Here is a 24,435-nt window from a genome sequence, read left to right as displayed (position 1 = left end):
TTCGGGGCGGCCAGGGGGGCGTGGCCCAGCCGCACGCGTTGCAACGGAAGTCCAGCTCATTTGGCCAGCGAAAGAAATCGAAAAACGCGGCGCGAGCGGAAGGGATTTCTTTTTTAAACGCATCCTGGACACACGTTCGAGGACAACTTCATTGATATATGGTTTGTTTTTCCTCCTTTTTTTTAGACCCATCCAAACTTCCTGTGTGCAGCCTTTTGTTTGCCAGCAAACGGCCACCGAAAAAGTGTAATAAATATTCTCGAATTTTATTCCGGCAAATGGTGGGGGTTCGTTTTATGAAATCGTCCAACCATTTTCGAGCACGCCCAGCTACCAGCCATTAAAAATATATAAGAAGTATTTTCAATAATTAAAAACGAGTTGCTTTTTATCGATTTACAACCCCCCAAACAAATAATAAATAAGACCAATAAAACCCTACAAGGAACTACGAAAAGCTGTTAAATATTATGAATCAGGTCTGATTCGTTGAGAGCCCCACGCAGCGCCACCCATGAAAAGCAAAGAAAAAAGTCTGTAAAATTCCATTGGTTGGTTAATTTCTTTCATAGTTTTCTCGATTTTTATGAGCCCACAAAATGTCTTTTGTGGAATATGCTCCTTCAATGGCGAGGCGAATATGTTGACAATAAACAATGGATTGCCAGTGAAGTGGATGACTGTTGAAAGTTTGATGAAGTGAGATCGCATAGCCCGATATTGGAATAGTATTGCTCAAGAGACGAGAGGGGTGAGCCATTAAATACCAATTTGTAGGCAATCGTAAAGTCATAAGAGGATAAATCAGAAGAGTGGAGGTCGAATCGTTGGCGAATAGCAAGAAATTTTTCTATGAATATGGGATTTGATGATGATTGGCTTAGAAGCTTCCGGCTGTTGTAAGAAATTGGTCTGTAAAAGTTAAATAGCATTATTAATAAGTTACAGAACTATTTGTTGTGATTAACCATATCAATCAATCTTAATCTAAAATAAAAAACCAACACCTAAGCTGAACCCTTAACTGTAAAAGTGCTTCTTCAGGCTTAAAGTGTTGAACCCTTTGGAATTTTCTTAACCTACGTGACCAAATTTCCGAGTCCCGGTCACGCGCATCCTTAACACTTGTTCCCGATAAAGTCCCAACAGGAAGAGCGATTTCCACACCTTACGGATCGCTTCCAGGGAAAACGGAAGTCATCCTCCAATTGCCTTGTAGTGTGGCCACAACAGATTATCCTCAGCTAATAAAGATCTTCGGATTTTTAACACCACACGTAGTCCTTGGAAATTTTCTGGCTAATTGAGTTATGAGGCAAAACAAGCCAGCACCCAAAAGATCGATTACGATCGACGCCCAAAAACAATGTTGTTTACAATTTTTCTAGGTAAAATCGGAGAGTTTTGCACGTGTGTAACAGGTAAATTCCGTTGAAATCTGTCTGGAAAGTGAAGAGAGAGAGAGTGAAAGTGTGCCCAGCAGGAAGATCTTTATCCTGCAACCTTATCCTTATCATATTATTGTTATCCTTGAAACGGGAGAATGCTGATACAGGTGGCGCCTAACGGTTGTTCGAGTCATAACATCCCTATTTTATTTATGTGTGTGTGGGATGGTGAAACCTTTATCACAAGCAGAGATAAAGCAAACTACCAGGTGAACAAATTTTACTTAAAAATATTATTTTAACTGCTTTGTATTTTAAATTCTTGATTCTCTAACGCTTCTAATCACCAGACTCTAATCATCTGCATATTTATTGGCCAAAGTGGGAATCACAATCCTGTCAGAGCAACTTTACAGCATGTAATTGAAAAATTGCGGCTTTTGCAACTGCATTTCATTTTCCAACTGACAGACAAACAAAAAATCTCAGCTGCAGCCAATGAAGTTTGCTATTTTTTCTGCCTTTTCTCGTTGGAAAGGGTGAGAAACTATTCCTCGCTCGAGAGGGCGACTCAATTATGAGGAATGGTTTTTGGTTTCGGGCTCCTAAGCCCGAGCCCTGCCGCAAACATTCGCATCAATTATGCATACGCCAACGCACACAAAGGACTTGGACTCGGCGCAGCTCCCGAAATCCTTGCTGCCCCCAGGATTCGAAACTTGCCTCAGTTCAGTTCAGCTTACCGCATGGCAAATTCGACGAATTTCCTGCGGTTTTCAAGCATTTCACTTGGCCTGAAAACGTAGGGCCAAGCCTCCTCCTCGACCGCAAACAGCATTGGTCGAATTCAATTTATTGTAAATGTGCAAAAGGATTTGTTGCGGATCGGGCAGCCCGAGAATGCGAACCCCAAATGCAGCTGTACTCGAGGCGAAAAATGGGGAACAGTTGTCCTTCTCGTTAACATGGCACATCCGCATGTCAAAAATGTCGCACAAAAATCAATCGGACGGCCATTCTGGGGTACACTGGGGGTCCAAAAGGGAGGGTCAAGCGTACCAGGAACCCTGGTTGAAAAAAGACAAAAAAAACAAAATACAACAAAAATTTAAACAGAAATAAAAAAAAAAAGCAGGCAAAAGGCAAACCCAAGCCAACTGAAAAGCAAATTAGCAATTCCGATGCGACCATTTATATTGTTCATTCTCATTGTTGTTGACGATCGTCTGATCGCGTTTTTATTTTTATTTCATTTTCTATTTCCCCCTTAAGTGTGTATCAGTGTGTAAGGTAACAAAAAGAAGCTCGCTCGGTTTTTTTTTTTAAATTATTCCGCCGTGTAGTTGAAAGCGATCGGTTGGAAGCAAACGGATTTAGCTGTTATCAAGTCGCCGGCGAAAATGCAAATCAGACGCACAAAAGTCAACCGAATGGCGAAATGTTAGGGGCGGCAATGTCTAATGTCTGACTAAAACTAACTAAAACCAACAAAGACGACATTTTCACTTACCTCGCACATTTGTCAGGCGAAGAACGACGAGGAAGTTAAAGAGCCATTTATGCTCCAAATGTCAGCAATCAATAATACTCGGAAATATTTCAGTCATGCAAGCTTGTATTCCCGAAAAAGCTACAAAAATGTTTGCGTGTTTTGATTTTCTTATATATGGGGCTTGTCATTAGGAGAAAAATGGTTATATTTATTTTAATTTGGCTGAGTTTGTTTATCGGTTAAGGTTTGGAGAGGGCCACCATGTAGATTATCCATAGAAATATTATTTGACAATTTAAGAAAGTCCTATAACCATGATTTACTTTCTTTAGCTCCTTCAAATATGACATGCAATTAATCAACAATCAGTTTTGTTTTAACGTTACTACAAGTACACTCTATTTGATTAATTTATAAATTTTATTACCATAATCCAGTTTTATTTCCATATGCACGATAAATCATATATATGTTTTAATAAAGCAGTAATCAATTTAATTTTTAAAAACTCGCTTTATTTGATATATTTACACTCGAATAATTTGCATATTTTTACTTTATTGTTAAAATCTAGTTTTCCTTAATTTGTTTGAAATGACTAATGTGATGAATCTAGGCCACTCAATATTTTCCAGATTACGCTTACATTTATTTTCACAGATTTACCCATAACTATTTTATGATCCTGTTGGCGCCACAGTCGCACATAAATAACTCATAAAAAAGTGCCCACAACAGCAGCCCGCAGATAATTCAACAATTGTGTCTGCCGAATGTTTTTTACGATCCGCAACCGTTAGGAACCCGAAGATCACTTTCCCCTCGACAAGCGGTAATAAATTAATCAAATCTCGAGCTGGACGTAATTTTTCCTGGGAAAATTGCAGCTCACACCTACACAGTAAAATGGATAGTATCTTGAGGAATATCGAGGATCCGCTGTAAATGATTTGTTTGACAAGAAGCCAACAAACTCAGTGGGATGCCTTTGCCCGGTGACTTCGCAGAATCCGCATCGTATCTGAGCAAATGATCGGGAAATTGCTGGACAAGATCTCAGTCGCAAGTTGTCGCCTGTGTGGCCATCATTAACCTTTGACCTCACTAAATGGCCAGAGGACCACAGCGAATGTCAAACGTCATGGCCACTTATCGAGTGCGGACTGTTGTCCCTGTGATCTTATTAGGCATTTTCGGGGTTCTCGGACGCAATTATCACCCCCGCATAAAGCGAAACGTCATCGTTGACAGCCACGTCATTGTTGTGAAGTCCAAAGACCAAAGTCCTTCGAACTATTTGTTAATGAACAGGCGAAACCATACAAAAGATTCTGTGTAACTCGAACAGAAAAAGGGGGTCAATTCAAATAACACACGTTCGATAGTACGAGATATGATATGCCTTGAAAACCTAATTAAATGACACGTTCCAGGGAAATTCGATTCAGGCGTGGCTACTTTGAAACGTTTTAACTGATTGCAAGCGATTTAACTCCTGAAGTGATAAATTGTTTGGAAAATTCAAAGTCATTCTAATTTCACCAAAAATGTAATTTACCCACAAACTTACCACTAATCGATAATAACAATTTTGAAATAAATTTGTTTATATACATTTTTCTTTGTTACTGTAAACTATTTAATAAAAACCAAAAAACAAAAAACACCGCAAGCGTTAAAGACTGCTTGCAATTAAAGTTCGTGTTTACTGCTTGCTGAGAAAGTAAAACAAAGTATACATATGTAGAATGTAAATTTTACTGAAAAAAATTATATTGACATTGTATGTGTAGAATGTAATGTAAAAAATTTAGTTATGTTGCTTAAGACTTGCACAATGTGTTAACCATTTTAACCATTAATGAATAATTTTAAAAATAGTGACATTGAGATAACACAAAATAAATCATAAATAATTATTTTTTTGCAATCCTGCTTAAATTGAACGATGCGTTTAAAGTGTCATTTAAAAATCTATCTCAGAATCTTAATCCTGAACAGCAGCTGTATCTGCAGGATGCATGTGATGTAGTTGGAATAAAAAATCAGGGATAATAATATGATTATATTGGTATTTGGTCAAGTTCAGCTAAAAGCTAATAAAGCTCCTTAGAGAAAGTTGCTTTGCATTAGTTTCTCCTTGCTAGGGAGATATAAAAATAGATTACTCATACTGAAAGAAAGTTAGTAGTGAATAATATATGGGAAAGTGTAGTGACCGTATGTTCGCTAAGCGAAAGTTGGAAGGAAAAATTGCAGGAAATATTCAAATATGAATGTCTCGATAGACTTTCAACCCAAAAGCGTACAAAATCTATCGAGTGTTAATACGAATAAACTGCATTGCCAAAAACCCATCCCCACACAGCAACAGTTTAACAATGCCGACTTTTAATTCCCATGACAACTTAGGAAATTCCGCCGTCGTTGTTTATTTTGGATACAAATTTTAGATAACACTACAATAAATCTAAGTACTTAAAATATAGAAATAAAAACAAAAAACAAAGAACTCCTGTGAATATGTGTCACCTAAATAAATCAATTTTGTACACATAAATTTGGCAAGCGGTAGACCTTAACTCGATATATATTCTAATTTTCTAAAAACCTCAAAAACGCAACATAGCAATAGTAAGCAATGCCGACGATCCCGAAGAGGGATTACAAGCCCAATGGTGGTGGAAAAAGTTCAGGAATGGATTTCCTCAGTTCCGGCATCAAGGGAACCGAAGTCACCGAGATGCAGCTCAAATGGCACGAGAATCCTTGTCCAGCGCCACCATGCAAACAGGCATTTTGGTGGGCCAGCCATCCGAAGCCGATCAAAATCAAAGGTTGCCCCAAGTGAGTATCAAACAGAAACCACCCAAAGAATTTCCCATGCTTACCCTGTAATTTTAGTCAGACAAGTAGGGTATATTGTATACCTCACTCTTTGGAAATGTTAGTTACTTTAATACAATATCTATATTGATTTAATTTATATTAACTAACATTCATAAATAAGAAGTTAAGAAATCAACTCTATATAAAAGTCATGTATGTAGGTATTCCTAATCTAATAAGTATCTTATAGTTGCAAAAACCATTGCTTTTTGTAACGCCTTGGATGGGAATTTTCTACACCTTTACATGTCTACCCACTGGGGTCAATGGAACCCAAGACCAAAAACGAAAGTCATAAATTGCGTAAATAAATTATTAAACGCTGGCCGTGTTCGGCTGATGGTCAATACAATGGCCCGACTAAAGGACACGCAAACTCGGTACGATTTTGAATAGAAACATTCGTGTCCTGATGGGAAACAATAGAAGGAGGAAATTATTAGGAGTGTGGAAGTCGTTGAGTGCTTAAAACTAGAAATTGACGCACTACTATCATAAAAATATACAAATATATCTGACTACCGATAATGACGGGGGCTGGACTTGGGTCGGATTAAGGTCAACCAGGGAATAAGGATGATCCCAAAATATGATAAAAACACAATAAATAGTGTATCTATATCCGTATATATATCTCAAATGTTATCATATTTTCGAATATATTAGTACGTAAATTCTGAATGGGATATGTTCAAATTAGGATAAGAATACAGTGTTTTAATGTCTTCCAATTCCAATTCCAGTTACAATAATCTTTCATCTATTCACTGACCTTTCTTCGTTGCCAGTAAAAAAAGAGTGACTCCTTGGAGTACCAAGAAATCTACTCAATTATGCTTAGTTCCCTGTTGAATTCCGCTTATCAGGCAGTCCAAGCAATTGACCTTGGCCATTGACATTAGCTGGGAGGTGTTCCAAGTAATAGAGAGCCACCCACCTCCGATTTCAATGTCAGGCAGGGAAATGCGTGAAGTCATCTCCAACAATGTGACAGGAAATGTGGACACCATCGAAGCAAATTCAAGGTCCTCCGCCGGGCAAAACCTTTAATTGGAGACCCCAACGAAACTACTTGGGTGGAAAAAAAAGCTCTTATGCAAAGTAGAATTCCTGGGAACGTGGATTTGGCCATGCCAATGCCACCGACTGTTAACAGTTCGCATTATTATTGCAACACCTGCCCATCAGGTGCCTCAAACTGCGACGCAAACCTCGCGATACACTAAGAAAAATTTTAAAAATATGTATATATATTTTGGTAACTAACCCGATGCACGCACGCGGATTATTGCTATTTAAACTTATAAATCAGCAACATGAATAGTTTAAATATGCAATTTTTTATATAAGCCAATTGCAGCACCTTATGGATATTTTACCAAAAATGTCCTTTGCAGTAACAGCTCAATTCTTCGAAAGCTTTACGAAACCAAGTCGTCGGGGGCAGTAGGAAACTATATATATTCCACATATTTTTCCAACTGCACGACGACTGCTGACCACGGGCCGAATCCAAAGTCGAAACCGGGTCCGAGCGCGAGTCCCACGAGTCCTGCGAGTCCTTTGGTCATTTGGCGTTTGCCATTCGAGCCGTGCGGTACGTGTTCCGCGAGAAAATCAAACAATCAACCAACGAACGCAACACCTGAGCGGCGGACAAAAGGGAAAAATATAGGAAAAGTATTGATTAAGTTTTTCTGTGCGGCGGGTGAGAGAACCGTGTGGTGGCTATTTATAATGAACGAGGTGACCGGCGGCCGGGAGCAGGGATAACCGAGACGGTAGCGGAGACCATGCCAGAGACGGAGCAGCAGCAGCACCCAGCACACTCACATCCTGAACTTAAGCCAGATCCACAGCCAGTGCCCGAACTGGAGCACTTCACCGACAATAGACCAAATCGCGTGCAGAACTTCTCCTTTGCCAGCAGCTATCCCTACGCACCAGGACGCGTCTCGTCCAGCTCCAATTCCAACACGAACTACAACTCCTCCAACTCCTACAACGCCGGCGGTTTCAACGTCCAGCGCTATCAGAGTCCCTACAGTTTCCAGCACGTGGTGACCAACGCATTTTCGGTGCTGCGCCACCAGCCCTCTGAGGAGCCCGAGTTCGATTCCTATCCAACGAGACCCCAACAGGCCATCGTGCGTCCGATTAGACGTGAGGCGGGCATAGCGGATAACCGGGACAACTATGTAGCAGAGCCAGCTGGGAATCCTCCACAGCGATCGCACTTCTCGCGCAGCAACCAGGAGGTGCGCAGCTTCGCCGATGAGCTGAGCCAGAAGCTGCGCTTCCTGGCGCCAGAGGAGCAGAACTACGGCGGTCGTCAGAGCGCCAATTCCGGCGCCTGGATGGATCCAGCGATGTCGCAGCGACCACGATTCGAGACCACAGTGCCGCAGGGCATCTTCCTGCCGCCACCGCATGAGGTCCAGATGATACCGGCCACCATGCTGAGGAGGCATGTCTATGCCTACTCCTCATATCCCATGATCCTCCAAGGGTATCTCACCAAGGAACCCGGCAGTGAGAGCAAGGAGCAGAAGGTGACCGCCACCCGGCTGAACGGAGTGCGTGCCACGGCGGCAGTGGCAGCGGCCACAGCTGCGGCCTCCAAATCCTCGCGTAACGATTCGCAATCCCTTGCCGGTGGACTCCACATCACCAAGGCTCAGTTCCAACAACAACTGCAACAGCGTCGCTCCACCAGCAACAAAAACAATAACAGCAGCAGCGACAAAAGGTAATAAAAAGACCAACCCCCAAAATGGTATGGGTGCTAAACTTGGAAGTAAAAAAAATGGTGGGATGTGGAAAAGGTCCGACAACTGACCAAGGCAAAGTGGGCCAAAATATATTACCATAAATTCAAATGAGTAATACGTACGTACCTTCACTGCCATTCCGCAATGGAACCAGAACTCAGCTCCCCACTTCGGTTCCTACTGCCTTTATCGATTGACATCCATCCAAACAATTCAATTACAAATAGGTTTTGTGGTTTAAAGAGCCGAATCGAATCCTTCTAGGTGTTATCTAAACTGATATAGATTCAAGTTGATACCTTATTGATCTTTTTTAAACTTTACTAGGACACGCAAATAGAATGGAAGGCTCTTGATCAGCCAAGTTTCTTGTGTGGCACGCCCACTTTCACAATTAACTCTTTAACCATTCAATTAGAAATTCGTTTCCAATAACATTCGGACATTGTAAATTCCCTGAACGGTTTGATTAATTTATTTAGCGCATTCTCGAATGGGAAAACTCGTTTGGCTTGCATAAAAGAACATGCGAGCAAATGGACAAACGGACAAAGGGACAAAGGACCCTCGAACGTGTCGTGCCAACGGAGAGTATCCCATATTCCCAGCTCGGTGCTTAAATAATTTAAATCAAGATTTCGTAAACAACAACAATATGCACCCATTGTACCAGAGCACAAATGGAGGGATATTAAGTTCAATTACCACACCAGAGAGGAAGGACACCTATGGCACAATAGAAAACCAAAAAACGAGTCCTGCCGGTCGTTTTTAGCCAAATGAGATGTAGTTCGGCCAAATGGACTATACTTTTTGGGTTACGGAATATGAAATATCACACTCAACTTTTAAATAATGGAGCTATTAGGGAGATAACTAAGCGGTTCTCACTATTTTATAACTCAAAAAGGATTCACTTCACTTAGATTTTCGTTTAGGCCATATATCCCTTATAAGGACATCGCACCAAGGGTTCCCCCGTTCCATTTGCTGATGACTGTGGTCTGTGCAGACCCAGACCCAGAGAAATGTTGTTAGACATTCGCCAGCAACTTCAATGTGACTTCCTGTTTGTGGGCCAAAAGTAGCTGCGAATTTGCATAGGTCACGAGTTCAGGTGCCAAGTTCTCCTAGTGCAATGTCTGACTACGTTATATACTACTTGTAGTTAGTATGTATGTATCAGCATATAGGCAGAAATGTAAGAAATGTTTGTTTCCCCATTTACTTGCCGGTGCAATACATATAAATTAGCAAGTCATAAATTACTCAGCCACCGCGGACTGGACGCGAGGAACTTTAAGGTGGCTTTAATTTCTGACCCAAAAGTGTACTGAACTTTGGTGAAATTGATTCGAATCGGAGATGACCTGACAAGCGGCCTGCGAGGGCGTTGGGAAATGCACAAATTTGATGTTTATCGCCTTGATAGTGCAACAGATTTGGGTTTTGGCAAATGCAGCAAAGTGCACTGAAAATGCAGCAAATCAAAGCTAAAAAAACGAAATATTTAAACTTTAATAGGAATAAGATAATAAATCTATAGATAAATCTTTCTCTTACACTTTTAACTTGTTTTTCTAGTAGCGATTAGAAAATGTTACCCATAAACTTAAAACATAGGTATCATATTTATTTGAGAACTTAAAACATAAATATCATATTTATTTGAGAACTTAAAACATAAATATCATATTTATTAGAGAACTTAAAACATAGATATAATATTTACTAGAGAACTTAACCATTTATGCAGTATTCCTTTGAAGTTGCACATTTAAGAACCTTTCAAAAAGTGTGCAGCTTTTTTTTTGCTGCATGAGCAGTTTGTTGAACTGGGTCGAGGCTTACTAATTGGTGGCTCCCACCTGGGCAACTCCATGCTCGCTCCTCCTCTTTGCTCCTCTTGCAGGCCCGTCGTCCCGCCGCCGGAACCCTACAAGAACGTCATGTACGACCGTCGCGTCATAAAGGGCAGCAACTTCGGCAACGCCTCACTGGTGGTAAGTCCCATCAGCTCAGCCCAGCTCAGCTCAGTGCCCTGGCAGCCCTGACCTGCGACTAATCCACTTTTTGTTTCCTCTCCAGACGGATGTGGATCCCTTCGACAAGGCCGCCGAATTGAGGCGCCGCAATATGTTGCGCAAACGGACGATGCAGTGCCGCAATCAGAGAAATGTCCTGGGCACTCCGCCGCCGGTCAAGGGGCGGAAGCACGAGACCATACAGACGGAGAAGTATCTGGAGAAGTTGGTGCATCGTCCGCCGGAGTTCACCATCGACACGCAGACGGACCTGTTCCTCGAGAAGCCGCCGACGCCTCCGTTCATACCGGCCAAGGTGGGCGTGGATGTGAGCACCGAGATCGGTGAGGGCGAACTCTGCCACTTCGATGCCGAGGCGCAGCCGATCATCGATGTCCTGGTGGACGCCTGCATCGAACAGAGCATGCTGGAGGTGGCCCACGAGATGGAACTGACCAGTCTGCGACGCAAACAGGAAGAGTACGTATAAAACTGTGTTAAGTAATCTTTAGATTGCTATAATGGCGTATTGTGTTACCCACAGATTCCTGGCTCAGAGGGAGGCGGAACTGGCCGAGCTGCGCCGCTTGGAGGCTGAGGAGCTGCGCTTGCAGGCGGAGAAGGAGCGTCGCCTGCGCCAGGATGCGATTGCCAAGGAGCTGGACACTGAGATGCAGAAGAGCGTGACGGCGGCCAAGTTGCTCCAGGGACACATTGCCAGTCTGGTGCCGGAGGTGCTGGAGAACATTGAGCCAGCCAGCGATGCCGTCAAGAAGGAGCAGCTCATGAAGAGCGTCTGCCCGTGGCTGTCCGCCGAGGTGGCCGAGGAAGTGGGCCATATTGTGGACTCGCGCGAGATCCTCACCGCCATCATTCAGGAGATTATCAAGCAGCGTGCCGAGATCTATGCCGGCTACAAGGAACCTGAATCGGAACCATCCGGACCGAATGCGGGCATTTGTGAGGAGGAGGGCTGTGCCATCGATGAGATGGAGGCGTGTCCCTGCGAGTCGGAAACGGAAATGGAGGAGTGCCCCGAACCGCCGCAACCTCCTCCTCATCTCTAAGTGATTGCGTTCGAGTTTTAGTTCATACACAAACTCACACACATGTAACACTAACACACACACCTGCTATTAAATCAAGGTTGGCTGCAACTTTGTTGTTGTGTCTGGTGAAGATCAAAATTCGCCGCAGGATTCGAATCGAGCCTGGGCGCCAAACACAATTGCATAGCGGCGGCGGCGAAATGGCATCGAAAAAATGGAAAGGCTAATTGTAAACTGGATAATTGTTAAAGGTTTTTGTGTTACCGGAAATTCAACCAATAAAACTCAACAAAATAAGACGAACAAAATATGTAAAATGGTTGATAAATTAAATTAAAATATTAATGGAGCCAACCAATTTGAAATTTCAGTGTTACCCTTCTGCTGTGGCTTGGTATTTAAGGGGTCTACATGCACGGTCACACTGCACGTGACGTCACATTGTTTTTTCCTTGCTAAATTAATGAATCACCACTAAACGAATTTCCTAGTTTTCACAACTAAATCGGCAGTCCAGGGTGTAGTGAAGATGTTTTCCAGCGGCCCCAACTACAACAAACTGAAGACCAATCTTCGATTGGCTCTCAATCGCCTGAAATTGCTGGAGAAGAAGAAGGCGGAGCTGACGCAAAAGTCCAGGAAGGAAATAGCCGACTATTTGGCCACGGGAAAAACGGAGAGAGCGAGAATTCGCGTGGAGCACATTATCAGGTGGGTGGAGGAATATATGAGCCATTGATATCCCTCCATATATCGTATATATCGAACTTCATAGGGAGGACTACTTGGTGGAGGCAATGGAAATGGTGGAGATGTACTGTGACCTGTTGCTCGCCAGATTCGGCCTGATCACCCAGATGAAGGAGCTGGACACAGGGATCGCCGAGCCGGTGGCCAGCTTGGTTTGGGTGTGTCCCCGCCTACAGAGCGATATAGCCGAGCTGAAGATCATATCGGACATATTTGTGACCAAATACGGTCCACAGTTCGCCGAGCAATCGAGAACCGCCACTGGGGAGCACTATGTGTCCGAGAAACTCATGCACAAGCTGACGCTGCAGGCACCACCCAAGCTTTTGGTGGAGAATTACCTAATTGCCATTGCCAAGAACTACAACATCGAGTACGAACCGGATCCACAGGTTATGCAGGAGGATCAGCCACAGCAGCCGCATCTGATTGACCTCTCCGATCGGAACAACTTGAGTGGAGGGGGAGGTGCTGGCGGCGGTGGGGCTGCACCGCCCCAAATGGGCTTCATTGGCTATCCGGCCATGCCAGCACTGCCCGACATGCCGATGCCACCGAGCGCAAAGCCCTTCAATTACCCACCCTTCGGTGGAGGTAGTGGTGGCGGCGGCGGCGGAGGAGGTGGAGCTCCAGCTGGAGCATATGCTCTACCCCATCCCGTGCAGGCACCGCCGCCGTTCGCCTACAACATACCGCCCAATCAGCCGCCACCGCATGCAATCCTGCCAACCAAATGTGCCGAGGAGAAGGATCTGAACACCAACTTTATCGATGTAAGTATACTTGTCTAATTCTCTCATTGCAACAGAGATGGAAAGGGGATATTTATAGTTAATGCAGTTGCAATCACATTAAATTAGTTTGAATAGCTGTATTAGTAAATATTCGAGTATAAGCTAGATATTGCTCCATCATATCAATCGCTTTAAAGACAGTTTTAACTAACATCTTAATCTATTGGCCTCATTAAGTGACTCTTCCGATTGCAACTGCAGTAAAGGTATACATATATCCTTTATGAAAACTAGTTAATAGTTAAGCTTTGGCATGTTTTGCATGAATCTTGGGCTGTTGCAGCGTGAAGCGAACAACACGGATGGCTCGGGCAGTCCGGATGAGAATATTTTGGTAGGTTATCTCTGTGTAGAATGCTGTTAAAGCCAACAACTAACTCGCTTATCGTTCTGCTATCGTCACTAAACAAACGAAAAACGCTTCCGTGGGCTCTCCTCCACCGCTCTTGTCTATTCTCTGTGTAAGTCCAGTCATCCAAGTGATTCATAGTTTGCTGTCCACTGTTATCATTTTGCTCGTCTCGATGTTCCCTATTGATTTGTTATGCCAGTGTTTTTATTTTTTATTTGCCTTATATTTTCTTTAATTTTGCCTAACAGCGCCCCAAACCCGAAAATGATCCGCCGCCGCGTTACACCTCCATTAACCCCGTAAATCTCCAGGTCAGGACATTGGATTTGAACAAAACCAAGCACTTACTTTATTATTACTTTTAAAGTATCAAACCTAAGTTTTCTGAAAATTTCCCACAATTGAAATTGAAATATGATTTGAGAAAACTATTGTAAGAAACCCCGATTAACACAAAATTTAGCAATTTGCTTTTTATTTACTTAATGGCTATTACTTATATGGCTATCAAGCATCAGAAAATGAGGTTTCTTTAGGTTTTTAAATATAAAGAAATTTATTAATTTGCTTACTTACTTCAACCTTCGCAGAACGCCAACAAACCGAAACCACAACCCCGATCCAAGCTGCCACCGGGTAATCCCACGCTACCAAGTGCTCCTCCGGCGTTGGACTTCCCCTCGCTGCCCAACGTTCCCAACGATCTGCCAGATATTCCGGGCGCAGGTGCCGAGAAGAAGGACGACGAGGATGAGATTGATTTCGATGACCTGTCACGTCGCTTCGAAAACCTCAAGAAGCGAAAGTGAAGCTGGACAGCAGATCACCTTTTTAAGTCTACAGTATATTTGTTATAATCTCTGTCCTGTTCTACATTAATAATCACGTATATGTGTAAGGAACTATTGATCATTTGGTTTTTTGGATTAAGTAGTTGGCCAGTTGAAACTCTCAACCTTGGTTCTCATAATCGCAATCATAATTCAACTAAAAACATCCTTAAGATTAAAATAATAACAGATATAATTCCGTGTACTATCAGTTTTATGTTTCACATAAATATCAACAAGATTACAAAGAAAAACAGAAGATTTGAAAGGGATTTTATTGTCTAGAAGAGTTCCTCGCTCTCCACAACTTCCTTCAGCTCGAGCAGCTCCAGCAGTCCCTTGCCCTTCGTTTCGTTCCTCACCAGCTCATCGATGACACGATATTGGCCAGGATCTATGAGCAAGGTTAAGTGCAAGGTTGCCTCGTCCCATTCCTCGTGCTCCACTGCGTTGGCCAACTTGACCACCGATTCCTTGAGCTTGCCGCCCCCCTCCTTTCCAGCGAAGCTAACACGCAGCTTCATGCGCGACCTCTCGATGGGCATATGGTCCTTGAGAATCTTGATGGCCTCCAGTGTGTTCTGCTTGGTGTTTCTGTTCATCTTAACGGAGAAGTGGGCATCCTTCAGGGATTTCTCGATGATGGAGGCTGGATATGGACGACGCGTCTCTGGATTTACACACAAGGCAGCCACGGAGTTAACTATACTATTTAGCTGCGTGTCCAGACAACTTTGGCGCTCCTTTTCCGACACCTGCAGTTCTCCTTTGCTCAGGATCTCTTTGCAAATCTCAGTCTCGTCTGTTTTATTAAAGGCCTTTTGCAGCTCGTCCTTTTTGGCCGCCTGTCCTTTGGAGACATTGGTGAACACGGTATGGGTTTGCAGGACCTCATCGATGTCCTTTTCGCTAAACATATATAATAAAGCAATTAGATATAGGTAAAGCGTATTTCACAATGTGCACGTGTTGCATTTAGCGACTGTTACCTGTTGCTCCTCCACGAAAGGACCTTATTTTTATAGCAGGCTATCTCAAATCGCTTGCCTCCTTTTTTTAGCCTCACAATGGCGACATTTGTGAGGCGTATTTGATTTGTGGGCGTGAATATTTTGGACATTGTTGTTAATATAAATGCTGCCGAATTAGCGATGTGCAACTAAACCAAAACACTTTCGATCGAACCATGCGATAAATGGCAAAAAACCAAACATTTATATATCACGTAGTTGTGAAATCATTGAAATTGCCTTAGAGTTACAATTTGATGCAAGTTTTTGTCACAAAAAAAAACTCCATAATACCTTTCTATTACAAATATACTTACAATGAATATACTTAGATTTTATTTATTTTTATATATTTCATTTGTTGAAATTTTTTTCACTGCCACCCACAATTTTCCTAGCTATCGAGTTTTTCTGCCTATCGACGATTTGCCATCACAACAACGGTGTTGTTGTTCCCTCGCCTCTCTTCTTCTTCTTCTTCCTCACCCAATTCGCCAGAGCGCGCAGCAAACAACAAAACACATAGTGCTCAAAACCGCGATATCAACGGTCGCTAAAAATCGTTATCAATCGCGTTTCGCTAAATAACAGCAAAATGTGGATCAAAATCATGGAAATCACCGAAACAGCGCGTTCAGTGCGAAAAACTAAAGATTTTAAGAAAACTCCAGTGGCTCGACCGTTTAGTGGTCCCTTTAAACTAGCTACATGCCAAAAAGAGGTACCTCTAAACATTAGGCGAAGAGGACGGCACAAGGCAGACATCGATAAATCAGCGGCCCAAAGCAACTCTGCAAAATGTTTATAAACAGCTGATGAGGCCGCCAGGTGGCGCTCGCGTTCCGGCATTGCCAGATGGAATAAATACCAAATGCTGCCTTTAATGGTGAACGCCATTTTTATTGCAAGAAAGAAAGCCACGGGTTTCGAGCAAAAACGCGAATAATTAACGTGTGTTTATTGTAAAAAGACAGCGCGATTATGATCTAATCAAAGAACAACTGTATCGAGCCGAGGGCACAGCGATTGGCTCCAAAAAGTTGCCATTCTCGTAAGATTAACGGAGGTGTGTAGGTTGAGAATGCCAACAAAAAAAATGAGGCTCAAAAAATTACCAGTAATTGTATAATAAATGGACCTTAAAAAAGTTAAATATATTGCAAAATTGCCAAGGAATTCGTTTATTCAATAGGTCAACCGCATATTATTCAAGTTTCTGCTTGCAAAATGATATAAATCGCATTTTTCAACTGCGATTTTGTGTGTGTGTTCTTGAGGGCTGTGTAAAAAAGTCTCAAAAATGCAACGCCTGCAAAAGAGCAGAAATTCGTATATTTGCATGTTTAAATGCCACAAAAGTAACAAGACTTGTTTGCACTTTTATTTAATTTATACTTTATCACTTATATCCTTACCGAGGTTCTATTGGAATAAATGTAAAGGAATTTGAAACGCAAAAATATAACCTTAAAGAGTACACAAAATGTTTAAGTATCTTAATTATGCTACATACGGTGCAAAGTTTAACAAGTTAACGTTTACTTTACCTCAGGCATAGGTGCATTGTTGTTGAAATGTAATTTAACTACAATACATAACACGACTTGTAAGAAATTGCATATAATTAAAAAAAAATATTCCAAAAAGAATTAAAGAAAATTGTATTGAAAATAAGATCATATTAATTAAACTTTAAAAGTATTTCCAGCTGCCTTGAAATGGAGCAGTATATTGTGCCCCTGGAGGAGCCCGTCTACTCCGATTTGCAGGTAGTGCAAGTGCCCCAAGATGAGGTGGGGGTGAGTAGTATCCGAAGCCCTCGGTGAACAGCAAGCTAATTCTCTGTTTCTTTCAGTCCCTGGTCCTACAGGATGACCAGCAGCTGGTGTTCAATGACCAGCAGCAAGTTGTCTACCAAACGACTGCTCCAGCACAATATCAACAGCCCCAGCAGTCTGCGGCGCCCACATACCACATAATCGGTGGCGATGATCTTGCCCATCAGCAGCAACAGCACCAACAGCAGCAGCAACAACAGCAGCAGCAGCAACAACAACAAACGCAGCAGCAGCACCAACAACAGCAACAACAAGTTGTAATGCATCATCAGCAGCATCAGGTGCAGCAAGTGCAGCAGGTTCACTATCAGCAGCAGCAACAGGAGCCCCAGCAGCAGCAGCAACAACTGCACATGGAGCAACAGCAGCAGCAGCAGCAATATGTGCAGCATCAGCCGCAGCAACCCGCCATCCAGCATACGCAGCAGATTTACTACACTTCCGAGCAAGTCCTGCAACCAAATGCCATAGTGCAGCATATGCAGCAGCAGAAGAAGCAGCAGCAAGTGCTGCAGCAGCAACAGCAGCAGCAGCAACAACAACAGTATCAGCAACACGCACCCGCCTACCAAGTGCAGTCGTCTCCCCAAGGGCAAGCCCAATTACTTCAGAGTTCCCAGCAGCAGCATCAGCAAGCGCAGCAGCCACAAACGTTGCAGCTGCAGACGTCGCCATCCCAACAACAACCGCAGCAGCACCAGCAGATCGTCTACCGCATGACCACCACACAGCAGCAACAAAGGCCCTTAGGGGTAAGTTAGGTTTTCCACATAGCCCTGTACTAATCTGTCACTTCAAACATAATATTGATATGTTTTTCAAATCCTAGATGCTCAACAATACGCACGTGATTGTCCAGCAGCAACCAGTATTGATCCAGAGTCCGCAACATCAGGAGCTGATCATGCGACAGGCCATACATCCGTACAACAATCGTGTAGTTTATGCCACTTCACCGCAACAGCAGCAGCAGCAACAACACGTCATCCAGCAGCACGTACAGCAGCAGCAAGTGCAGCAGCATCAGCAAGTCCAGCAGCAACAACAGATGCAACTGCAACCCACGACTCAAACAGCCCATTTGGTTCAGGCTCGTGTGGTGCCACAGCAGACCCAAAATGTTGTCTACCAGCAGTTGCAGGTGCAAAAGGTGCAGCCGCAGCAACAGCAGCAGGCGCCACAGCAGCAGCAGCAGCAACCGCAGTTGGTGGCTCAGCAGCAGCCGCAGCTTGTGGCCACCTCTGCTGCCGGTGGCACTCAACTAGTACGCGCCTCGTTCAGGAAATCCCCTCGAGGTGGAGCTGTGCTGGCCAGGCCAGGCACACTAATTACCACCAGGCCTACACTGACGCCCACAACAATTGTGCGGCAAGTTCGACCGCGAGGAGGAGCAGTGCCCAGCGGACTGGTTAGGAATATGCGACCTGCGGGCGTACGACCCACTCGAGCTCAGTTGGTGGTGCAGACTAGCGCCAGCGGCGAGGGTCAGACCATGCTAGTGACTCAGGGCCAAATGAAGCACATTACCATCAGCACGAATCTCGGCCAGCCGCAACAACAGCAGCAGCAGCAGGCACAGCAGATGCAGCAGCAGCCGCGCCACATCTACCGCACTCACATGGTAACAGATGGAAATCCTCAGCAGCAGCAGCAGGCGCCTCAACAGCAGCACCAGCAAATGCTAATGATGCGCCATAGTCCTGTTCGTTACAGAGCTCCGGTGAGCTCAGCTGTCGCAGCGCCAGTTCAAGCGCCTGCTCCTACGGCCGCAGGTGGTGTGGTCCAAACTAGTAATATAGGCATGGATTTGGAAGAGCGCATCCAGGCGGCAGTGCTGAAGAAGGAGCAGCAGAAGCCCCAGCCACAGGCTCAGCCGGTGACCAATCAACTACAGCCCATGCAGATAGGAACGGGGACTACACTGACCACTTTCTATCCAGCAGGAGCTGCCTCGCAAGAAGAGGAGCAACAGCAGCAACAACAACAGCAGCAGCAGCAGCAACAACAGCAGCAAGTTTTGCAGAATCAGGCACAGGGAATACGACAACCCAGTGGAGCAAGCATGACTTTGGCGGAGTACAAGAAAAGGCAAACCCTGTCGGCATCACCGGCTCCAGTTCCGTCTCCAAGTCCAGGACTTGCGGCAATGAGAGCCACGGCACCCGGAACCATGGTTCGCCCAACGGCTAAAATAACACCCACGCAACATGCTGGCGCCTTGCCCCCTGGCACTAGGATCATGCAGCCACAGAGGCAAGTACCAGCCGCAGTGGCGGCTCCACTTCCAGCGCCAGCGGCGGTCCCGCAAGGATCATCCGTGATGAAGACATCGCACAATAACTACGAGATTCACTCGCAGCATGTTCTGAATAACCGAGCCGGTCAGGAAATCGCCGAGCGCGATAAGAATAGTGCCAAGATGCTGGTGATCCTGGCCAGCGGAGAGCAACGTCTGATTACCTTTACGCTTCCACGGGAGTCCTGCACCGTGCAGGATCTCCTTGAGCAGGTCGGCGTGCCCTTTGACCACAACACCACCATCCAGTGCGTCGAGCATCGCGGTGCCAATGTGGACTTTGTGGTCACCGTCGGATTTACGGTACACGAGTCGGCCAGCGAACTGATTTCACGGGCGGAGGAGAGTCTGCAAATGAACCGTTCGCAGGAGAATCAAGCTGCCGCCGCCGGAGCAGCAGCAGCAGCCAATCCCAATCCTGCCACAACGAGTGCCTCTCCTGCCTATGCCCAAGCGAATGCCGCTGCCGAGCAGGCGAAACGCGAGGCGGCCAGTTCGGCAAGTGGGAACACAGCTGTGGGGGCAGTTTCCTCCGCCGGTTCCGCTGGAGCCACTCCGTCGGAGGGCAGGAAGCTGATCGATGGTTTTCTGGCCGTCTGCCAGCTGTGTGGATTCACTGGCGTGGATCACGCCCGCTGCGAGCGGTGCAAACGCGTCTTCCCGGAGCCGCCGAAACGCAAATCCTACATGCCCAAGAACAGTGCTGCATCCTCGCCAGCCTCGTCGTCCTCCAGCGAACCCGTGTCTGCTGTCCCAACGGCTGCGGACAAGAAACGAGAGTTGGCGGCAGCTAGATTTAACAATAAAATGGCTGGAGCTAACTACGCAGTCGGAGTTGGAGCTCGTGGACGCGGATCCATGGCCATGCGAGGTGGCAGAGCCAGGGGAGGCAGACGGGTGCCCGAAGTGGATCCCGTGGTGCTGCTGAGCAGCGAGGATGAGGCCGACGGGGGCGAGGGCACCTCGGACTCGAGCAATGTAAGTTACTCCTGTCAATTGCTATGACTTGCATTTATTTATTATTTCGTTATCCCTTGCAGCAAGCAACAAGCAACTCCAAGCTGAACTCCAATGGAAATCTCCACGAACTTTCAGCCGCCTTTCCCTGCGAGCCAAATCTGCCAGAGATCGATGAGGAACCCCTGTACAAAGGTAGGATATAATTATACCATTCAGATATCATATTCGATTCCCCGAAATCTATAAATCAAACCAGAACTTGGTTTAATGCTTTTTATTTTCTGAAAGATAGATAGTTCACATATGAAAATGCGTTACAATAATCATACAAATTTTAATTTATGAGATACAATTTGTGACTAATGTAGTCATTTAGAATGTATCTTCTAAATCTGATAATTACATTTCTGAGATACATTCTTGACTAAGAAAAGAATACAGATACAGGGAATCTCTAAGATAGATACAAATAGTGTTACAGTATGCCCGTATATCAAATTATTTTAAAGATAATTTAAATTTATTTTCAAATCATATTGAAGTGTTAGAAATTAGAGAGATTTTATTAGTTTACCAAAAATTCACATAAAACATTTAGCTATTTTTTGCAAATCTATTTATTTTTGCGCTAGATCTAGCCGTTTCTTAGCTAGTAGCACCACTAATGTATAGCAATGTTGTGTGTGCAGTTATTTTGTGTTGGCAATGCCGCAGGCCAAGAGTTACCACGTTTTCCCCGCCAGGTGGAGCTCCGACCAGCAAGAGCACGCCATTTTTACGCTCGCCGAAGAAGAAGCAGACAAGCAAAGCGAATGCGTGAAAACACATCGTTTTCCTCATTCTTTTGTAATTTTCTCAGAGTAGCTAGGTATTTAGTACTCTATATTTAATTACTTAACGACACAGAGTAGACGAAGCATTCTACCGCAATGAACGATGAAGGTAAATGTTGGGCGAAATCGAAAACTCGCGGGTGAATGAAAAATGTGGCCACGAGGAAAATGGTACAATTAAATAACTACTACGAAAATTTTCCAACCATTGCAGATTTCTCCCGTGGCGATGTTAGGGACTTGTCGGATGTACCCGAAGCGGAGCAGTTTTCCGCCTCCTTGAAATGCAGCTGCGTGCGTCTGGTGCCCTACAGATTCGAGATTACCGAGCCGGTAAGTATTCAGTCACCCCCTCTACCAGCACCCCTGCCCTTGAAATGTGTATAATACAATGGACGACTAATTGTTTATTTGTAATACCACAGGTATGCTTCACCACGAAGGGCGTTCGCATCGCTGGCATCCTGAAGGACAAGGACGAGAAGTTCGAGCTGAACATCCACAAGCAGGAGGTGATCAAGGTGATAGCCCACTTCGGCAACGTTGAGCCCGCCCAGCCACTGGTCACGTTATATCTCCTCAAAACGTGCGCCGAATACGTAAAGAACCAGCTCAAGCTGCCCGACGATCAGCATCACGAACGTGAGTTTCCGTCCATTAATAAGCACCCAATACTACATTGTTTCATTCACCGTTTTGCACACCAGTACGGTACTTAACTAATCAATGGTAATTAATTCTTGGAATTGTAGAAACCGGCTTCAAGACGCACAGCTATCACACTCGCCGTCTGATCCTGTTGTTCGACAGCATATCTGTGTCCGCCCGTGGTAATATCAAGTCGATGTTCAGCTGTGTGGACGAGATATCCTCGACAGATGCCGCCGAGATTCTCGAGAGGATCGCTGACTACGATCGCAAGACGCAAGACAAGAGCTCGCAGCCACCGCCGCGCCAACTGAGAGCAGACGAGCAGGTTAGCCTGCTGATGTATCCGCCGAAGGGAACGGGAGGCCTGTGCATACGCATGGAGGACTTCGTGTGCCTCACAAAGGAGTCCTACCTCAACGACATCATCATTGACTTCTATCTGCTCTGGCTGAGGAACACGCTGATTCCGGAGCCTCAACGCGAGAGGACGCATATCTTCAGTACATTCTTCTACAAGAGACTCACAACGCTAACGCGACCAGCGGACATGAAGCAGACGGCAGCACAGAAACGTCACGCCAGGGTACAGAAGTGGACCAAGGGAGTGGACATCTTCGATAAGGATTTCATTATAGTGCCCATTAACGAGCAGTCGCATTGGTTCCTCGCCATCATTTGCTACCCAAACTTAAAAGGACCCGTCACGTTCGATACGAATCAGCCTGTGGAGCCGCAGCAGTTGAAACGTCCCCGAGGCAAAAAGGTGGCCCTGCAGATTGGCAACACCACCATAACCCCGCTGACGAAAAGGGCAGAGGGAGGGCAGCTTCCAGCAGCTCTGACAGCCGAAAACGTGTGCCGGATAGCAGACGATGAGAGCGAACGGGATGAGGCCGAAGGCGATGAGAGCGACATGGCCTCGGAGGACAGTGAAAACTCGAACTCTGCCAAGGAACCAGCGTCCACGCCCACCCCCACGACAGCCAGCACGCCCAGTCTACCCAGTTCGCAGCCCACAGCCACCGGACCAGCGAGGAATATTGCATCCGATGATGTGCCCGCTGTAAAGCAACCTCTGATCCTAATCTTTGATTCCCTGGCGGGCGCATCGCGTAGCCGCGTGGTGGCCACACTGCGAGATTATCTCACATGCGAGTACCGGGTAAAGAAGCCGGATGCGCAGGCGCACGTCTTCAACAAGGACAATATGCCGGGCCACTGCGTCAAGGTGCCGCAGCAGAACAACTTCACCGATTGCGGCCTGTATCTGCTGCAGTATGTGGAGCAATTCTTCGGCGAGCCAATCAGAGACTACAGACTGCCTATCAAGCAGCTGACCAACTGGTTTGACTTCCTCACAGTGACGAAAAAGCGCGAGGACATTGCCAATCTCATACAACAGCTGATGGACGAGGGCAATCAGCAGCAACGCCTCATTCTGCCAGTGATCGAGTTTCCCACGCTGAATGGCCAGTTGGTGGAGTATCCAGAGGACACGGAGAGTGCCGAGTTTGAGGAGGAGGAGGGTCATGACGACGAGGATCCAGCTAGTGAATTGGTAAGTCTCTAAAAGATTTATCAAAGATTCATCACGATCGCTAACTATAATATTTCCCTCAGCACGATGAAAACAATGCCGGCACCGACATGGAAGTGGACCCCGTGAACGAGGAGCCAGCGCTGGCAGGGAAAGCCGCCGCAGTAGCACCTACGCCCACGACTGCGGCAACGCCCACGGGTAAAAGATTCGTGCTGAAGCGGCGCCTGCACAACGGAGCCATCTCAACTCCGAGCAATGGAAACGGCGAGGCTAGCAGTAATGGCGGTGCACTGATACCCCAACTGGTGAGCACGGCGACGGCGACGACGACGGGCGTTTCCTCCGGAGTTGCTCATTTGCCGACGCGTGGGCCCAGCGGTGGACTGAAGATCCGAAAGATAGAGCCGTAGCACCAAACGATTCTCGCCCTGCGAGCTCGCGATCCGGATGCGCATATGCCCCACCTGCCTGCGCTGCTCCAGCTGCCACAGCTGCGGCACCACCTGTAAATACGCCATTTAATTACATCGGTTATTCAATTCTATGTATCTAAAAGTTTGCCTCTTAAACCACACTAAACTAAAACTATAAATAAAGACTAAAATACTATGTATGAAATACAAGAAACTGGTATTTGGGCTTTTTAAGCGACGAGTATTGATTGGAAAGTCATTGGGACTGAAAATTAATTCTATGTTAATTCACATTAATTTGGATTAATTTCTGAAATTTCAATGAATTTACAATTTCAATTAACTTGAATAACTTATTAATTTCGAAGAGATAAATTTAAATGTATAACAAAATTAGGGGTTTTAATATATTACAGTAGTGCGTTACTTGTTTGTTCTTGGGGAGGCTTTCCAGCACCACTATATTTTACAACAAATTTCGTGGTCGCCCTTGCCCAAACCAGTTTCGCATGCCTCGCCATGTAGGCTAGAATCGCCATGTAGATGGCACCTACA

At 45.1% G+C, this 24,435-nt stretch overlaps 4 protein-coding genes across 13 annotated transcripts; 3 read left to right on the top strand and 1 right to left on the bottom strand.

The window, feature by feature from the left end:
* The first annotated feature begins 5,430 nt into the window (after window positions 1-5,430).
* Window positions 5,431-11,923, top strand: LOC6611057 (radial spoke head protein 3 homolog B). Of its 2 annotated transcripts, none has more exons than XM_032719892.1 (4): window positions 5,431-5,727; window positions 10,453-10,543; window positions 10,629-11,044; window positions 11,109-11,923. In XM_032719892.1, the coding sequence occupies exons 1-4, from the start codon at window positions 5,522-5,524 to the stop codon at window positions 11,629-11,631; spliced, it is 1,236 nt and encodes a 411-aa protein (XP_032575783.1). In that variant the 5' UTR covers window positions 5,431-5,521; the 3' UTR covers window positions 11,632-11,923. The 2 variants fall into 2 exon arrangements, with proteins under 2 accessions (XP_032575783.1, XP_032575782.1); XM_032719891.1 differs by lacking the exon at window positions 5,431-5,727 and adding an exon at window positions 7,339-8,518.
* Window positions 11,924-12,044: 121 nt separating this feature from the next.
* On the top strand, window positions 12,045-14,547 carry LOC6611056 (IST1 homolog). 6 transcript variants are annotated; one of them, XR_004361917.1, is made up of 5 exons: window positions 12,046-12,324; window positions 12,389-13,136; window positions 13,441-13,491; window positions 13,629-13,820; window positions 14,100-14,547. XR_004361917.1 is itself a non-coding variant. In XM_002035577.2 (5 exons), the coding sequence occupies exons 1-5, from the start codon at window positions 12,143-12,145 to the stop codon at window positions 14,316-14,318; spliced, it is 1,263 nt and encodes a 420-aa protein (XP_002035613.1). In that variant the 5' UTR covers window positions 12,046-12,142; the 3' UTR covers window positions 14,319-14,547. The 6 variants fall into 6 exon arrangements, 5 of the variants coding, with proteins under 5 accessions (XP_032575786.1, XP_002035613.1, XP_032575784.1 ...); XM_002035577.2 differs by having other exon boundaries at window positions 13,758-13,820; XM_032719895.1 differs by lacking the exon at window positions 13,629-13,820 and having other exon boundaries at window positions 12,045-12,324; window positions 14,136-14,547.
* Window positions 14,536-15,659, bottom strand: LOC6611055 (ribosome maturation protein SBDS). The gene is made up of 2 exons (XM_002035576.2): window positions 15,329-15,659; window positions 14,536-15,248 (listed from the first exon to the last, which is right to left on the bottom strand). Exons 1-2 carry the CDS (start codon window positions 15,457-15,459, stop codon window positions 14,621-14,623), a joined length of 759 nt encoding a protein of 252 aa, XP_002035612.2. The 5' UTR covers window positions 15,460-15,659; the 3' UTR covers window positions 14,536-14,620.
* A 166-nt stretch (window positions 15,660-15,825) lies between these two features.
* LOC6611052 lies at window positions 15,826-24,076 on the top strand. 4 transcript variants are annotated; one of them, XM_032719890.1, is made up of 9 exons: window positions 15,826-16,415; window positions 17,058-17,142; window positions 17,205-17,939; window positions 18,017-20,461; window positions 20,524-20,635; window positions 21,491-21,609; window positions 21,702-21,918; window positions 22,029-23,485; window positions 23,548-24,076. In XM_032719890.1, the coding sequence occupies exons 2-9, from the start codon at window positions 17,068-17,070 to the stop codon at window positions 23,875-23,877; spliced, it is 5,490 nt and encodes a 1,829-aa protein (XP_032575781.1). In that variant the 5' UTR covers window positions 15,826-16,415; window positions 17,058-17,067; the 3' UTR covers window positions 23,878-24,076. The 4 variants fall into 4 exon arrangements, with proteins under 4 accessions (XP_032575781.1, XP_032575779.1, XP_032575780.1 ...); XM_032719888.1 differs by having other exon boundaries at window positions 17,058-17,148; XM_032719889.1 differs by having other exon boundaries at window positions 17,049-17,148.
* The last annotated feature ends 359 nt before the right edge of the window (window positions 24,077-24,435 follow it).

The sequence above is a fragment of the Drosophila sechellia genome, chromosome 3L (assembly GCF_004382195.2).
Source record: "Drosophila sechellia strain sech25 chromosome 3L, ASM438219v1, whole genome shotgun sequence".
Taxonomy (NCBI): domain Eukaryota; kingdom Metazoa; phylum Arthropoda; class Insecta; order Diptera; family Drosophilidae; genus Drosophila; species Drosophila sechellia.
This window is presented reverse-complemented; position numbering and strand designations above follow the sequence as displayed.

What these genes read in the sequence shown, in the direction of transcription:
- LOC6611055 (XM_002035576.2), bottom strand. Translation starts at nt 15,459, where the DNA reads ATGTCCAAAATATTCACGCCCACAAATCAAATACGCCTCACAAATGTC. An exon ending in CTTTCGTGGAGGAGCAACAG is followed by an intron (nt 15,249 to 15,328) that starts GTAACAGTCGCT and finishes ATATATGTTTAG; the next exon opens with CGAAAAGGACATCGATGAGG.
- LOC6611056 (XM_002035577.2), top strand. Translation starts at nt 12,143, where the DNA reads ATGTTTTCCAGCGGCCCCAACTACAACAAACTGAAGACCAATCTTCGA. An exon ending in TGAACACCAACTTTATCGAT is followed by an intron (nt 13,137 to 13,440) that starts GTAAGTATACTT and finishes GGGCTGTTGCAG; the next exon opens with CGTGAAGCGAACAACACGGA. An exon ending in TTAACCCCGTAAATCTCCAG is followed by an intron (nt 13,821 to 14,099) that starts GTCAGGACATTG and finishes CAACCTTCGCAG; the next exon opens with AACGCCAACAAACCGAAACC.
- LOC6611052 (XM_032719888.1), top strand. Translation starts at nt 17,068, where the DNA reads ATGGAGCAGTATATTGTGCCCCTGGAGGAGCCCGTCTACTCCGATTTG. An exon ending in TGCCCCAAGATGAGGTGGGG is followed by an intron (nt 17,149 to 17,204) that starts GTGAGTAGTATC and finishes TGTTTCTTTCAG; the next exon opens with TCCCTGGTCCTACAGGATGA. An exon ending in GCACCTCGGACTCGAGCAAT is followed by an intron (nt 20,462 to 20,523) that starts GTAAGTTACTCC and finishes TATCCCTTGCAG; the next exon opens with CAAGCAACAAGCAACTCCAA.
- LOC6611057 (XM_032719891.1), top strand. Translation starts at nt 7,563, where the DNA reads ATGCCAGAGACGGAGCAGCAGCAGCACCCAGCACACTCACATCCTGAA. An exon ending in AACAGCAGCAGCGACAAAAG is followed by an intron (nt 8,519 to 10,452) that starts GTAATAAAAAGA and finishes CTCCTCTTGCAG; the next exon opens with GCCCGTCGTCCCGCCGCCGG. An exon ending in TCGGCAACGCCTCACTGGTG is followed by an intron (nt 10,544 to 10,628) that starts GTAAGTCCCATC and finishes TTTCCTCTCCAG; the next exon opens with ACGGATGTGGATCCCTTCGA.